A 17076-nucleotide genomic window follows, 5' to 3' on the forward strand; every position below is an offset into this window, starting at 1 on the left:
AGAGCCTTAGGAGAGAAATACATGGCTAGGAAAGTTAAGTTTCTAATTTCCTGTTATCCCAGATATATTTCTTTATGGCAGCTGTTTCTTTGTTTTGTTTTGTTTTGTTTTGTATTTTTACTTTGGAAGTAATTTTTTAATGAGAAATTATATTTTAAGCTAGTTGGTTCTTTTCTGACTATAGAATTCTAAAAATAAGAAAATTTAATATTGTGTTACTAATATTAAAAAGAATATAAATATACTAATATTACTAATATTGAATAAGAAAATTTAATATTGCATTGCCAATATTAAAGCACTAAAAAAGCTAAAGCCCTAAAATATTGAAAGATTGAGAAGTTAATATTTTGTGCAGAAAGTGTTATTGATCTTGTTCACGTGTTGTTTGTGGAGGTTTTTTTTGTTTGTTTGTTTTGTGTGTGTGTGTGTGTGTGTAGCATAAAAGAGTAGGATTTATTCAAATGAGAAGAAAAGAGAGAGCTCCTACAGGGTGAGAGAGGACCCAATAGGGGTTGCCTGTGGTTTTTGTTTGTTTGTTTTGCGGTACTGGAGTTTAGACCCAGGGATGTTTTACCACTGAGCTACATGCCCAGCCCTTTTTTATTTTTAATTTTGAGACAGGGTATTACCAAGTTGCGAAGACTAGCCTTGAACTTGTGATACTCCTTACTTAGCCTTTCTGGTGGCTGGAATATAGGCATGTGCCATCATGCCCAGCTGTTTACGGTTATTTTTAAATATTTTTTGCATCTGATTGCAAGAAAAATGAATAATTCACATGAGGATTTTTCATCCTTGGTTTGTTTTACGGTCCACTGTAATCATCTAAACAACTTTTAAAAATACTAAAGATTCTAGCTGGGCATGATGGCACATACTTGTAGTCTTAGCTACTCAGGAGGCTAAGACAAGAGGATTGTAAATTCAAGGCTCAGCCTTGACAACTTAGTGAGACCCTGTCTCAAAATAAAAAAAATAAAAAGGAATAGGGATGTAGCCTAGTAGTTGAATGCACTTGGGTTCAATCTTCAGTCCTATAAAAACAAAAAACTAAGGGTTATGATTTATTAGTATGATGTACATTCTATGGTAGGCTCTGAAATTTTTAGAAACTTCTTAGATGATTCTCATAGGCGGCCTAGAAGAAGAACCACTGCTGTAAATGCATTGCTTCCAGAAATGCTATTACTCTTGAGTAAAGAGAGAGGAAAAGTTTAGCAGTTCTCAGTACTTTAAAAAAAAAAAAAAAAAGCCATTATATACCCTCTCTGGAAGTAAAAAGTAAATCAGCATTTTCAGGTGTATATTTTTGCCCTTTATCTAAGTGCCCTTTAACTAAATGTTTGTATTCCACCTGGACTTAAAACTTTTTTATCTAATCATTTTCTTACAAACTGATAATTAATTATATATTATCATTGATACTACTTAGGAATACCAGTTGGTATTACTAAGAACAAATCATCTCCATCTTCCTGACAATTCAGAGTATTTTGTTGAGGTCTCTAAAGGAATTAGTGTCATTATTTATCCTGAACTCTTGTTAATAGCATATTAAAAGACTGTCAGGATTAGGGGGCAAAAGATGGAGAAAAAGTTTTGGGTCTCCAGCAACTCTCTTTTATAGTTTGACCCATGAGTGTGAGCAGGAAAACAATGCAAGTCAAATTATATGGTATGAAAAATTCTCCAGCTCTAACATTATATATTTTTCCTACTTTCAACATGATACATTTCCATTTTAACAGATATACAGGATATGATCTAATAATATGATCTAATATGATCTTTAAGTTTATAAACTTATGCACTTGACTGTATGGTTGTCCCCTTGATGTCACATTTACCCTCTACAATCTTCCTGAAGTGTTATTTGGGTGTAAATATATCCTTTAAACAAAATGCCTTAAATATGTTCTTGAACAATGGGCAGAAAATTGTTCCACTATAATAGTTAATAAAATGGGGAAATCCCTGATAATATTGTTTAGGAGATATTTAGAAAAGAAACAAGGTCATCAGTAAAGTGATCCCAGATTTCAGCTTGCTTTTTTTTTTTTTTTTTTTTTGCTGTCCTAGGGTATTGAACCCAGGACCTCACACATGCTAGATAAGTGGCAAACATGCTACCACTGAGCTACATCCTCAGCCTCATCATCTCAGTTTTCTAAAAATTATTTTCATATGCCTAGGGGGGAAATGATAAGAACAAAGGTGACAAAATATTAAAGGTGGCTCTTTCTAGATGGTAGGATCATGGGTGAATATTAGAGTGATATGGTTTTCCCAATTCTTAGTGATCTTCTATTTTTATTATATGATATGAATTGATATGTATAGTACTTTTTCCAGTGCACATAATATATGGCCTAGCTAGCACCTTCCTTTTTTCTTTGACTTTTGCAGTTGGACTTTTTAAAGGCACAATACCCATATCTATGTTGCTTTTTTTTTTTAAAGAGATAGAGAGAGATTTTTTTTTTTTAATATTTATTTTTTAGTTTTCGGCGGACACAACATCTTTGTTTGTATGTGGTGCTGAGGATCGAACCTGGGCCGCACGCATGCCAGGCGAGCGCGCTACCGCTTGAGCCACATCCCCAGCCCTATCTATGTTGCTTTGATAATAAAATTATCATTTGGAGTAGAATTATATTAAGCCTGTGGCCTCAACGTAATGATAAAGATCTAGCTAAGAACTGGGGAATTTTATTAGAAATACACTAGGGTCAGATAAAAGCATACCCATATACCATCTTCAGCCAGTCACACCCTGTTTTTACCTGTTCAACACAGTTAACCTTTATGTTTATTAGACAAGTAGATTTGACTGCCTACTACCTGCCAAACACAAGATGTTAAAAAAATGAAGATAAATTATAAAGCATTATTCCTGCTATCAAGATAATTCATAAACCTCAAAATAATATTCAATGTTATTTCAGCTTTCCTTAATTTAATTGGAGAGTTGAGGGGAAAGAAAATATTGAGATTAGAGACTATGTCTATAAGAAGAAATTGATAAAAAAATGGGGTGACTTGTTTCATGGCTATATATCTTTAATCTCAAGAAATTCAAACCTCTGGGGGCCTGGGTTATGACTCTGGGGTAGAGCTCTCACCTAGCAGGTGGGAATCATTGGGTTCGATCCTCAGCACCACATAAAAATAAGTAAATAAAGGTATTGTGTCCAACTAAAATTAAAAAAAAAAAAAGAAAGAAAACCTCTGTGCTATAAAGACATGAAAAATGATTCACAAAAGACATACAAATAGTTAGTAGACATGCAATCCCAGACCAAAAATAGTATGTATATTTATTATAAATTGTGATAATTGGAAAACTACTCTCATCAGAGAGAGAATGGTTAAATAAATTGTGGAGCATGTGTTTAATGAATTTCAGGTTCACGAAAGTTACCAAAGAATACAATAAATTTAAAAATACTAAAGAGGTAATATTAAATGAGAAAAACAAGAGTTAAAATTGTGTTATATTTGGTATGGTCCCAAATACATTTTTGAATTATGGGTGGGGGTTCAAAGAATTGTGCCTCTTCTACTTAATTATCAATGACATATGTTGGTGCTAAGTTTAAGACAAAGCAAGGTATTTGACTTTAATAAGTCTTAGTATTAAGAACCAAGGAGGGCTGGGGATGTGGCTCAAGTGGTAACGAGATGGCCTGGCATGCATGGGGCGCTGGGTTCGATCCTCAGTACCACATAAAAATAAAATAAAAATGTTGTGTTCACCGAAAAACTGAAAAATAAATATTTTTTAAAAAAAGAACCAAGGGGCTGAGGCTATGGCTCAGTGGTAGAGTGCTTGCCTAGCATGGTGTGAGACACTGGGTTCGATTCTCAGCACCACATATAAATAAATGAATAAAATAAAGGTCTATACATCTAAAAAATGTATATTAAAAAAAAAAAGAGGGCTGGGGATGTGGCTCAAGCGGTGGCGCGCGCGCCTGGCATGCGTGCGGCTGGCATGCGTGCGGCTCGGGTTCGATCCTCAGCACCACATACAAAGATGGTGTGTCCGCCGAGAACTAAAAGATAAATATTAAAAATTCTCTCTCTCTCTCTCTCTCCCCCTCTCTTTAAAAAAAAAAAAAAAAAAAAAGAACCAAGGAATCGGCTAACAGAGACACTTACTAGACAAATGCTCATTAAAAGAAGACTCAGGAGATCCCTGTAATCTGATTCTGTGTTGAATTTGTTGCAACTTGATATGAATTTGATAATTTGGGAGTAATTTTTTTTTCCACCTATTTCTAAAAGGTGGAATTGTCTGTTCTAAGCATTTAGTCAAAAGCTATAAGGGCTGGGCTTGGTGGCACATACCTGTAATCCCAGACACTTGGAAGTTGAGGCAATAGGATCACAGATTTGAGGTCAACTTGTTGAGAACCTGTCTCAAAATTTAAAAAGGGCCAGGGATGTGGTTCAATGGTTAAGCACTCCTGGGTTCAATCCCCGGTACCAAAATTATCTACTTGCCTTAAGTTTTGTTGCTTTCTATTTTAGGCTTCTTATATTGGAACAGCTTTTGAACAGTATGAAGCACACAAAAGGAGCTCGTCAACAAGTAGTTCAGTTACATGTTGTTTCTTCCATTTCTAATTTTTTAAAGGTAATTCTACTTTTTTAAATTCAAATATTTGCTTAATTCTTTTAAAAAAATGTATGGCTAATTATGGAGAATAATATTTTTAAAGAGCTTTATTTTCTAAATTTGTCCTAATCTCCTGATGGTAGTGTTTCAGGATTTGAAATTCTTCTACTTTTTCTTTGTATAATACCAGCCTAGGGATTGATGGTCTGTGGCCTATGGGCCAAATCCAGTTCACTGTTGCATTTGTGACTTATTGTTTCTAAGTAAAATATTACAGGATTCATTCAGGTGGTGCCTTTTAGACATCTATTAATGTTCTTTGGAACACATTTATGCCATAGTGATAATTGATTGCTATTTTGTTTGCCTGGTGGTAAAATTTTAAAGTACTTTGTGAGAAAAAGATCAAATATTGTTTGTGTGATCAGTGTTCATTTTTGTGTTCTGATGTTTTAAAGTATTAACATATATGAACTTACATGTTAATAAGAATGTACATTCTCAGCTAGATAAGAGAATTTGCTATAGTTCTAAATTTGAATTTTTCTTTATGTATTTTAGTATGTGGCTGGCTCAAAGGGAAGTTTAGGTCCAGATGAAATGAGAAGACTTGCCCTAACATTAGTGATGGGAGCCCTAGAAAGTCCCAACCCCCTTTTGAGATGTGCAGCTGCAGAGGCATGGGCTAGATTAGCCCAAGTAGTTAATGATGGAGCTTTTACTGCTGGATTAGCTCAAGTTAGCTTTGACAAGTAAGTTAATTTTTTATTTAATACCAGGGGCTATGTGATAAAATTGGTAATAGCTTGTTGATTTGTTGGAACTAGTAAGAAATCTGATTCATAGATTTAACTAAGAAAAGAAAACTAACAAATGTGGGTGCCAAGAGCATGAAAAAAGAACCTATAGAATGGGAGAATATCTTTGCCACCTGCACCTCAAATAGAGCATTACTCTCCAGGATGTATAAAGAACTCAAAAAAACTTAACACCAAAATAAATAACCCAACCAATAAATGAGCAAAGGAATTGAACAGGCATTGCCCAGAAGAAGAAATACAAATGGTCAACAAATGCATGAACAAATGTTCAACAGGGGCTGGGGTTGTGGCCCAAAGGTAGAGCACTGGCCTAGCATGCGTGGGGCACTAGGTTAGATTCTCAGCACCAAATATAAATGAATGAATAAAATAAAAATCCATCAGCATCTAAAAATCTATTTTTAAGAAAATGTTCAACATCTCTAGCAATTAGAGAAATACAAATTAAAACTACACTGAAATTACATCTCACTCCAGTCAGAGTGACAGTTATCAAGAACACAAGTAATAATGAACATTGGTGTGAATGTGGGGGGAAAGTTTCACTCATACATTGCTGGTGGAACTGCAAATTGGTGCAACCACTCTGGAAACAGTACAGAGATTCCTGAGAAAACATGGAATGGAACCACCATTTGACCCAGTTATCTGACTCCTCAGTATACACTCAAAGGACTTAAAATTAGCATAGTGCAGTGATGCAGCCACATCAGTGTTTCTAGCAGCTTAATTCACAATAGCTAAGCTATGGACCAACCAAGATGCCCTTCAAATGAATGAAAAAAGAAAATGTGGTATATATACACGCTGGAATATTAGTCACCCATAAAAAAGAATGACTTTTGCCAGTAAATGGATAGATCCAGATAAGTAAAATAAGCCAATCCCAAAAAACCAAAAGTCAGATATTCTCTCTGATATGTGAATGCTAACACACAAAAAGTTGGGCGAGGGTGTGCCGCAGTCTTGGCTGGGCACAGAATCACAAGCCACTCAAGCAGGAACAAAACTTTATTTTTGAAAAAGCCGCCAATACTCCGTAGGTGCCAGAATCGGTCCACCCACGGGGCGGGGGGGGGGGGGGGGCGACCTCCCCCGGAATTCCCTCCTACTATCCTTCCCCAACTAATGGGAACTCTCCAGGAGTCCCGTAACATGAGTCCCTTAGCAGGCCAAGGTGAACAGCAGGAGTCCAATTTCCATATGAATGTAAATCTTAACATAATCATATCATCTCAGTGGCTAGCTGGCGTCACTTTACAACCAAAGGTGCCATGCATCATATTATTTGCTTGTGGCTCCTAGCAGGGGTGTAATAGAAAAGACAATAATAAAGGAGAATGAAGGGAAGGGAGGAAGGATGAAATAGGAAAGATAGTAGAATCAATCAGACATAACTTTCCTATGTTCATATATGAATACACCACCAGTGAAACCCCACATCTTGTATAATCGCAATAATGGGATCCTAATTAGAATAAGTTATACTCCATGTATATATGTCAAAATACACTCTATATATATACTCTTGTCATGTATGTATAAAAGAAACAAAAAAACCTTTTTTAAATAAAGAACTCTCATGGCCTGCTGGTCTTTTTTTAATATTTATTTTTTAGCTTTAGGTGGACACAATATTTTTATTTTATTTTTATGTGGTGCTGAGGATCGAACCCAGTGCCTCACACACGCCAGGTGAGCGCACTACCATTTGAGCCATATCCCCAGCCCTTGGCCTGCTAATCTTGAAACACAAAAATATTACTATTTCAGCTTTAGTCTTAAGTAGTAAGAGAAAGATCACTATCTAGAATATGAAGTGACCATCAAGGGAATAAACTCTAGGACAGTTAGATACTTAATGGAGTTTTATTATGTAAAATATAGATGATAGGTAGTAGCACCAATCTATAGGAGAAGGAAAAACTATAGACTGCAGATTAAAAAAAAAAAAAACATAAACTGTACTTTGATTTCTGTAGTTCTATCATTTTGGGTAGATAGCTTAATCCTCTCAGCCAGTTTTCCTCTATTTCAAATAGCAGGTTATTAATACTGTCTTTTCTATTTAAGAATATTAATATAGGCACCATACACAGTGGTCCTGGAGCCTGAGGCAGGAGGATCACGAGTTCAAAGCCAGCCTCAGCCAAAGCGAGGCGCTAAGCAACTCAGTGAGACTCTGTCTCTAAATAAAATACAAAATAGGGCTGGGAGATGTGGCTCAGTGGTTGAGTGCCCCTGAGTTTAATCCCCAGTACCAAAAAAAAAAAAAAGCTTCCTCTAAGACTATTAATGTAGGCCAGGCTGATGCTAACCTCAGAATTGTTGAGAAGATTATAAAGAAAAATTAAATATCATGGCACAGTGGTATACACCTATAATCTCAGCTGCTCAGGACATGAGTCAGGGATCACAAGTTTGAGGCTAGCCTCAGGATTTAGCAAAACCCCCTCTCATAATAAAATTTAAAACAAAAATGAACTAAGTGTAAAGTGCTTAAATTAGCTGAGAGTTGTAGAATCTATCCCACATAACTTACCTATGTTCCTATGTGAATATACAACCAGTGAAACTCCACATCATATATAACCATAAGAATGGGATCCTAATTAGAATAAGTTATACTCCATGTGTATATAATATGTCAAAATATATTCTGTATACTCTGTCATGTATATATACATGAGTTCTATGCCCAGGACTGTCTTTTTTACCTATCTGTCTATTTATTTATTTGGTATCAGGACCCAGGAATATTTAACCACTGAGCCACATTCCCAGCCCTTTTTATTTTTTATTTTGAGAAAGGGTCTTGCTAAGCTGCTTAGGGCCTTGCTAAGTTGCTGAGGCTGGCTTTGAATTTGTGATCCTTCTGTCTCAGCCTAATGAGCTGGAATTATACTGGAATTACAAACATGCACCACAGTGCCTCCCTCACGGTTCTGTCTTTAAAAATAAATAAATAAAAATTTAAAAAGGTTGTCTAAATGACACAGTACATATGTTAGGCTTGATTTTGTTTTTTCAATGCTTGTCATTTATTTTTATTCCCATAATTACAGATTGAAGTCAGCAAGGGATGTGGTTACAAGGACTGGACACTCATTGGCTTTGGGATCCCTAAATAGGTATTTAGGAGGAATAAGTTCTTCTCAGCACTTAAATTCTTGCATTGGGATCCTTTACACTTTGTCTCAGGACAGCACTTCTCCTGATGTGCAGGTGAGTACCTCACACAATGCCTTTCTTGAAATACATGATTTGTAGATGATGTTGATTGTTTTTAATGATCACTGATAATTTGTGAATAATATTTCCCCCATTAATGTTAAGGCAAGTGTTAACTTTGATTAACTTTGTTAACTGGATTTTTTTAAATGGATTTATTTCTTTTAATTAGGTATATATGACAGCAGAATGCATTTTGATTCATTGTACACAATTGCAGCACAACTTTTCATTCCTCTGGTTGTACATGTTGTAGCATCATACCATATGTGTAGTCATACATGCACCTTAGGGTAATGATGTCCATCTCTGTTAAATGGATTTTTAAAATTCAAATCTATCTATATTCTTTCAACTAGAGTGTCTGAAGTCACGTTCAATATCTTTTATTGAAAAACATAGCTCTTCTATCATAAAATATCATTATACTCTTCTAAATATATTAGCATATTTAATCTTCACTGTAATTTAGGGTGTATAGTTCCTTACAGCAAAATAAAACTGAAGCTTACAGAAGCTTAGTTACTTGCTCATAACTGAAAAGCCAATGAGCTGTGGAATCAGGTCACGAACACCAATCATGGAATCAAAATCCAATTTTTAACCACTAGACCATATTTTTGCACATATCTTACCCATTTCAGTCAGTAAAATCATTCTCCTGATATTTTAATGATTTTTATTGTTCATGTTCTTTTGCTTTCTTTATCTCTTCCTTAGTATAGTAACCTCCAAATGAGTTATTTTTTTATATTTTTACATTCTTTTCTTTCCAACCCTCTCTAAATATGAAACCAATTTATTTTTCTAGAAACTTTCATTTTGCTGCTTCCCAAATGAAAAGGTGGACAAACTGCTTATTGCATTTTTTTAAATATTTTATATTTTTAATTATAGTTGGACACAATACCTTTATTTTATATATTTATTTTTATGTGGTGCTGAGGATCGAACCCAGGGCCTTGCACGTGCTAGATGAGCACTCTACTGCTGAGCCACAACCCCAGCCCTGCTTATTGCTTCTTTTTTTTTTTTTTTTAAAGAGAGAGTGAGAGAGGAGAGAGAGAAAGAGAGAGAGAATTTTTAATATTTTTTTTTTTAGTTCTCGGCGGACACAACATCTTTGTTGGTTTGTGGTGCTGAGGATCGAACCCGGGCCGCAAGCATGCCAGGCGAGCGCACCACCACTTGAGCCACATCCCCAGCCCTGCTTATTGCTTCTTAATCAACTTCTTATTCTAGTCTTATCCACTGACCCAGAAACTCTGTCTGTTCTTACACCGATGTACTTACTGTCTTCTCTTACAGATGATCTACCCAGATGTTATTCTCATATCTGCATTTACATTTTTTCCTTTTGTCATTCTCCCTCCCTTTCTCATCTGATATTTTAAATTTTTTAGTGTTTTAAGAACCAATTTAACCACTATCTCATTAAACTTGAACATCTCTAATCCATAGCTTTCTTTTTTTGAATTACCATATTTTTAATAGTCTCCTCAACATCGTTGAATACTTGATTGAATTGACTCAAAAAGTTTTCCATTTTTCAACCGTCTTTAAATACAGTATCTTTTCTTTCTGTTGTATTCTTCTTCCCTTTCAAGGAGTCTAGGTTTATGTTGAATACCTTTTTGTTGATTAATTTAAATGCTTCTTTCCATAGTTTCCAGTGTAATCAAACCTAAGTCATATTGGAGCTGGGGGTTGTAACTTAGTGATAGAGTTCATGCTTAGCATGCACTGCACAAGGCCCTCAGTTGAATCCCCAGCTTGAAAAACAAACAGACAAAAAAGCCCTGAGTTTTCTTGATTGCTATTATCGTCACCTAACTGATAAGAACTCATTGTTGTACTAAAGTATTTTAAGCTTTCTTACATATCCATTGATGAGAGAGAAAATTTTTTTTCATTTCATTTCCTTAAGGGGTTGGAACTTTTTATTAGCTTCTTATTGTGGAACATTCAAACAGTCACAAAAGTTGAAAATACTATAATTGGGGCTGGGGCTGTAGCTCAGTGGTAAAGTGCTTGCCTCGTACGTGTGAGGCACTGGGTTCGATCCTCAGCACCACATCAAAATAAAGATACTGTATGTTCATCTACAACTAAATAAATATTTTTTAAAAAAGAAAATACTATAGTGAACCTATTTTACTTAGCATTCAGTTTCATTGGTTATCAGTGTAATGTGTAATGAGCATCTGGATCAAAAGACATTATCAGTACCCCACACCATCTTATCATGCTATCTTCTAGTTAACTGTCTGCCCCATCAAGGATAACCACTGTCCTTATTTGCAACAGCATAAATCAATTTTCTTTCTTTTATAATTTACATAAGTGCAATTATACAGTAGGTAGGTACTCTCTATGTCTGGCTTTCTTCATTCCATGTTTTGTTCAAGAGATATGTCCATATTGTTGCATATAAGTTGTAGATTTTGTTGAATCCTTTTTAAAATTTGAAGTTTGGTTCTTTATATAGGTTTAAAAAATGAAATTTTCAAAAAACTGTATTTGATTCAAGCTGTTAACTAAAGTACCAAACATTTATCTTGAAATTCTTAGCACTGAGCTATATCTACATTTGGTGATTGTCTCTGAGTTGGACTTATATCGGGTATTTAAAGAGAAAAATTCTCTTTTTCTTTTTGTTTTGGGGGGTGGGCAGTAGTAGGGGTTGAACCCAGGGGTACTTTACCCCAGTTCTTTTTATTTTTTATTTTGAGATAGGGTCTTGCTAAGTTGTTGGGATTAGCCTCAAATTTGCAATCCTATGCCTCAGCCTCCCAAGTGGCTGTAATTACAGGTGTGCCACTATACCAAGCCGAGAATTTTTTTCTTTTTTTTTTTTTATTGGTTGTTCACAACATTACAAAGCTCTTGACATATCATATTTCATACATTAGATTGAAGTGGGTTATGAACTCCCAATTTTACCCCAAATGCAGATTGCAGAATCACTTCGGTTACACATCCACAATTTTACATAATGCCCTATTAGTAATTGTTGTATTCTGCTACCTTTCCTATCCCCTACTATCCCCCCTCCCCTTCCCTCACATCTTCTCTCTCTACCCCATCTACTGTAATTCATTTCTCTCCTTGTTTATTTTCCCATTCCCCTCACAACCTCTTATATGTAATTTTGTATAGCAATGAGGGTCTCCCTTCATTTCCATGCAATTTCCCTTTTCTCTCTCTTTCCCTCCCATCTCATGTCTCTGTTTAAAGTTAATCTTTTCTTCCTGCTCTTCCTCCCTACTCTGTTCATAGTTGCTCTCATTATATCAAAGAAGACATTTGGTATTTGTTTTTTAGGGATTGGCTAGGTTCACTAAGCATAATCTGCTCTAATGCCATCCATTTCCCTGCAAATTCCATGATTTTGTCATTTTTTAGTGCTGTGTAATATTCCATGGTGTATAAATGCCACATTTTTTTTTATCCATTCATCTATTGAAGGGCATCTGGGTTGGTTCCACAGTCTAGCTATTGTGAATTGTGCTGCTATGAACATCGATGTGGCAGTATCCCTGTAGCATGCTCTTTTAAGATCTTCAGGGAATAGTCCAAGAAGGGCAATAGCAGGGTCAAATGGTGGTTCCATTCCCAGCTTTCCCAGGAATCTCCAAACTGCTTTCCAAATTGGCCGCACCAATTTGCAGTCCCACCAGCAATGTACAAGTGTACCCTTTTCTCCACATCCTCTCCAGCACTTGTTGTTGTTTGACTTCATAGTGGCTGCCAATCTTACTGGAGTGAGATGGTATCTTAGGGTGGTTTTGATTTGCATTTCTCTGACTGCTAGAGATGGTGAGCATTTTTTCATGTACTTGTTGATTGATTGTATATCCTCCTCTGAGAAGTGTCTGTTCAGGTCCTTGGCCCATTTGTTGATTGGGTTATTTGTTGTCTTATTGTCTAATTTTTTGAGTTCTTTGTATACTCTGGATATTAGGGCTCTATCTGAAGTGTGAGGAGTAAAAATTTGTTCCCAGGATGTAGGCTCCCTAATTACCTCTCTTATTGTTTCTCTTGCTGAGAAAAAACTTTTTAGTTTAAGTAAGTCCCATTTGTTGATTCTTGTTATTAACTCTTGTGCTATGGGTGTCCTATTAAGGAATTTGGAGCCCGACCCCACAATATGTAGATCGGAGCCAACTTTTTCTTCTATCAGACGCAGAGTCTCTGATTTGATATCAAGCTCCTTGAGTTAACTTTTGTGCATGGCGAGAGAAAGGGATTCAGTTTCATTTTGTTGCAATTGGATTTCCAGTTTTCCCAGCACCATTTGTTGAAGATGCTATCCTTCCTCCATTGCATGCTTTTAGCCCCTTTATCAAATATAAGATAGTTGTAACTTTGTGGATTAGTCTCTGTGTCCTCTATTCTATACCATTGGTCCACCCGCCTGTTTTGGTACCAGTACCATGCTGTTTTTGTTACTGTTGCTCTGTAATATAGTTTGAAATCTGGTATCGCTATACCGCCTGATTCACACTTCCTGCTTAGAATTGCTCTTGCTATTCTGGGTCTTTTATTTTTCCATATGAATTTCATGATTGCTTTATCTATTTCTACAAGAAATGCCGTTGGGATTTTGATTGGTATTGCATTAAACTTATAGAGAACTTTTGGTAATATCGCCATTTTGATAATGTTAGTTCTGCCTATCCATGAACAGGGTATATTTTTCCATCTTCTAAGATCTTCTTCTACTTCTCTCTTTAGGGTTCTGTAGTTTTCATTGTATAAATCTTTCACCTCTTTTGTTAGGTTGATTCCCAAGTATTTTATTTTTTTTGAGGATATTGTGAATGGAGTGTTTTTCCTCATTTCCGTTTCAGAAGTTTTGTCGCTGATATACAGAAATGCCTTTGATTTATGTGTGTTGATTTTATATCCTGCCACTTTGCTAAATTCATTTATTAGTTCTAGTAGTTTCTTTGTAGACCTTTTTGGGTCTTCTAGGTATAGAATCATGTCGTCCGCAAATAGTGATAATTTAAGTTCTTCTTTTCCTATTTTTATGCCTTTAATTTCTTTTGTCTGTCTAATTGCTCTGGCTAGTATTTCAAGGACTAAATTAAATAGAAGTGGTGAGAGAGGGCATCCCTATCTTGTTCCAGATTTTAGAGGGCAACTTTTGTCCATTCAGAATGATGCTAGCCTGAGGCTTAGCATAGATAGCTTTTACAATGTCAAGGTAAGTTCCTGTTATCCCTAGTTTTTCTAATGTTTTGAACATAAAGGGATGCTGTACTTTGTCGAATGCTTTCTCTGCTTCTATCGAGATGATCATATGGTTCTTATCTTTAAGTCTGTTGATGTGGTGAATAACATTTATTGATTTCCATATATTGAACCATCCTTGCATCCCAGGGATGAATCCTACTTGATCATGGTGCACAATTTTTTTGATGTGTTTTTGTATTCGATTCGCCAGAATTTTATTGAGGATTTTTGCATCTAGGTTCATTAGAGATATTGGTCTGTAGTTTTCTTTCTTTGAGGTGTCTTTGCCTGGTTTCGGAATCACTGTGATTTTGGCCTCATAGAATGAATTTGGAAGAGCTCCCTCTTTTTCTATTTCCTGAAATAACTTGCAAAGTATTGGTATTAATTCTTCTCTAAAGGTTTTGTAAAACTCCGCTGTATACCCATCCGGTCCTGGGCTTTTCTTGGTTGGTAGTCTTTTGATGGCTTCTTCAATTTCATCCATTGATATTGGTCTGTTCAAATTGTGTGTATCCTCCTGACTCAGTCTGGGCAAATCATATGACTTAAGAAATTTATCGATGTCTTCACTATCTTCTATTTTATTGGAATATAGGTTTTCAAAATAATTTCTAATTGTCTTCTGTATTTCTGTAGCATCTGTTGTGATATTGCCTTTTTCATCCCGTATGTTAGTAATTTGAGTTCTCCCTCTTCTTCTCTTCGTTAGCATGGCTAAAGGTCTGTCGATCTTATTTATTTTTTCGAAGAACCAACTTTTAGTTTTGTTAATTTCTTCAATAGTTTCTTTTGTTTCAATTTCATTGATTTCCGCTCTGATTTTAATTATTTCTTGCCTTCTGCTACATTTGCTGTTGTTTTGCTCTTCCTTTTCTAGGGCTTTGAGATGAAGTGTGAGCTCATTTATTTGTTGGTTTTTTCTTTTTTTGAGGAATGACCACCAGGCGATGAATTTCCCTCTTAAAACTGCTTTCATTGTGTCCCATAGATTCCGATATGTTGTGTCTGTTTTTTCATTTATCTCTAAGAATTTTTTTATTTTCTCCTTTATGTCTTCTGTAACGCATTGATCATTCAGTAACATATTGTTCATTTTCCATGTGATGTAGGATTCTTCCTTCTTTTATCATTGATTTCCAGTTTCATTCCATTGTGATCAGATAAAATGCATGGTATTATCTCCACCCCTTTATATTTACTGAGGGTTGCCCTATGGCATAATATATGGTCTATTTTTGAGAAGGATCCATGTGCTGCTGAGAAAAAAGTATATCCATTTGATGATGGTTGATATATTCTATATATGTCAGTTAAGTCTAGGTTATTGATTGTGGTATTGAGTTCTATAGTTTCTTTATTCAACTTTTGTTTGGAGGATCTGTCCAATGGTGAGAGAGGTGTGTTGAAGTCACCCATAATTATTGTGTTGTGGTCTATTTGATTCTTGAACTTGAGGAGAATTTGTTTTATGAATGTCGCAGCACCATTATTTGGTGCATAAATATTGATAATTGTTATGTCTTGTTGGTGAATGGTTCCTTTTAACAGTATATAGTGTCCTTCCTTATCCCTTTTGATTAACTTAGTCTTGAAGTCTATTTTATTCGATGTGAGGATGGCCACCCCTGGTTGCTTACGAGGACCATGTGTGTGGTATATTTTTTCCCATCCTTTCACCTTCAGCCTGTGTATGTCTTTTCCAATCAGATGTGTCTCCTGGAGGCAGCATATTGTTTGATTTGTTTTTTAATCCATGATACCAACCTATGTCGCTTTATTGGAGAGTTTAAGCCATTAACATTCAGCCGAGAATTTCCTTAAACTCACTCACTCTCTCTCTCTCTCTCTCTCTCTCTCTCTCTCTCTCTCTTTTTTTTACTGCTTCAGTCAATGTAAGGAAAATTTTATTGAGGTCCCAAGGCCATATATGGGGCTTGGGCAGGAGGCCACCCTTTGGGGAAAGGAGCCAGTGAGGGGCTTTATTTCACCTTCTTTTGGGGCAGAGATTATTGGTGTGGCCACACTTCTTGCAGCAGCTGACAGCACAGGGGGGCAGGTGGGCGTAACACTTGTGACAGATCATCTTGTCACAGTTGTACTTCTGAGTCAGCTGGCACAGGGAGGGCTCAGTGATGCCACCTGGAAGGTGAAGCACCAAGTGCAGGGAGGACTCCTTATGTTGTAATCTGAGAGAGTGCAGCCAAATCCTCCAGCTATTTGCCCACAAATATCAGGCGCTGCTGGTCAGTGGGATGCCCTCCTTGTCTTGAATTTTGGCTTTGACATTCTCAGTGGTGTCATTGGGCTCGACCTTGAGGGTGTTGGCCTTGCCCGTCAGGACTTCTTGTTTGCTGGGGTGTGCAGTGATGCAAAGGAAGGTCTTCACAAAAGTCTGCATCTCTGTGTCTACCACTCGAGAGCCTTGTTGAAGAGAAGAAGCTTAAACTCTTGGGTTCTCCATTTCTCTTTCCAAATTATTTGTAGCATACACTTACTTTGCCATTACTTAAGCCCTTGCTTCAACAAAGAACAGTTTAATGTTTTATATGTTTCTTAATGCTACTATCACATTTTTAATTGTTGTTCTCTGTCTTCACAGACCTGGGCACTGCATTCTCTATCATTGGTAATTGACTCTGCTGGCCCACTCTTTTATGTGCATGTGGAGCCTACCCTTTCTCTCATTATAATGTTGTTGTTAAATGTGCCTCCCACTCATGCTGAAGTTCACCAGAGTCTTGGTCGCTGTTTGAATGCCCTTATTACCACATTAGGTCCAGAGCTACAAGGTATGGATGGGTGGCTTTTGTAATGTTTTACATTAAAAATATACACATAAAAAAATTGATTACTTTCCCAGTCTATATTTGGCACATGGTGGTTGCTCAGTATGTTTTTTTAAATGAATGTATAAATGTCATTCAGCCTGATTTCTCTTACCTGGAAAAGACAAGGAGTACCATAATTAGAAAGGTAAGATATATTCCTTAATAATTAAAATGACAGACATAGAATAGTTTAAGGAGCACTGACCTATTTAAAAAATAAATGACTAAATTAAAAAATCTCAAATATGCCAGTCTGTTCAAATGAATAGTATGTGATTATAATATATGAAGGTAACTCATAACTACTATAATTTCTGTTTATTGGTAA

General features: G+C 36.0%; 2 protein-coding genes across 12 annotated transcripts in view; one reads left to right on the forward strand and one right to left on the reverse strand.

Annotated features, from left to right (window-relative positions):
• HEATR5A (HEAT repeat containing 5A) overlaps window positions 1-17076 on the forward strand; it is a 126740-nt gene that overhangs the window by 65579 nt on the left and 44085 nt on the right. For 10 of the 11 annotated variants that reach the window (XR_014021884.1, XM_081293446.1, XM_081293453.1 and 7 more), the window contains 4 exons: window positions 4537-4642; window positions 5186-5376; window positions 8511-8670; window positions 16520-16709. Coding sequence is in view for 10 of the 11 variants with exons in the window: in XM_081293446.1 (XP_081149572.1) it covers window positions 4537-4642; window positions 5186-5376; window positions 8511-8670; window positions 16520-16709 (647 nt within the window). In the remaining variant the exon portion in view is untranslated. The remainder of the gene's footprint in view (window positions 1-4536; window positions 4643-5185; window positions 5377-8510; window positions 8671-16519; window positions 16710-17076) is intronic. The other variant, XM_081293455.1, reaches the window with a different exon arrangement.
• Window positions 1-17076, reverse strand: part of AP4S1 (adaptor related protein complex 4 subunit sigma 1) — a 263488-nt gene that overhangs the window by 13937 nt on the left and 232475 nt on the right. The window lies entirely within an intron of this gene.

This window comes from Spermophilus citellus (assembly GCF_964194105.1).
Source record: "Spermophilus citellus genome assembly, chromosome: 4".
In the NCBI taxonomy this organism is placed as follows: domain Eukaryota; kingdom Metazoa; phylum Chordata; class Mammalia; order Rodentia; family Sciuridae; genus Spermophilus; species Spermophilus citellus.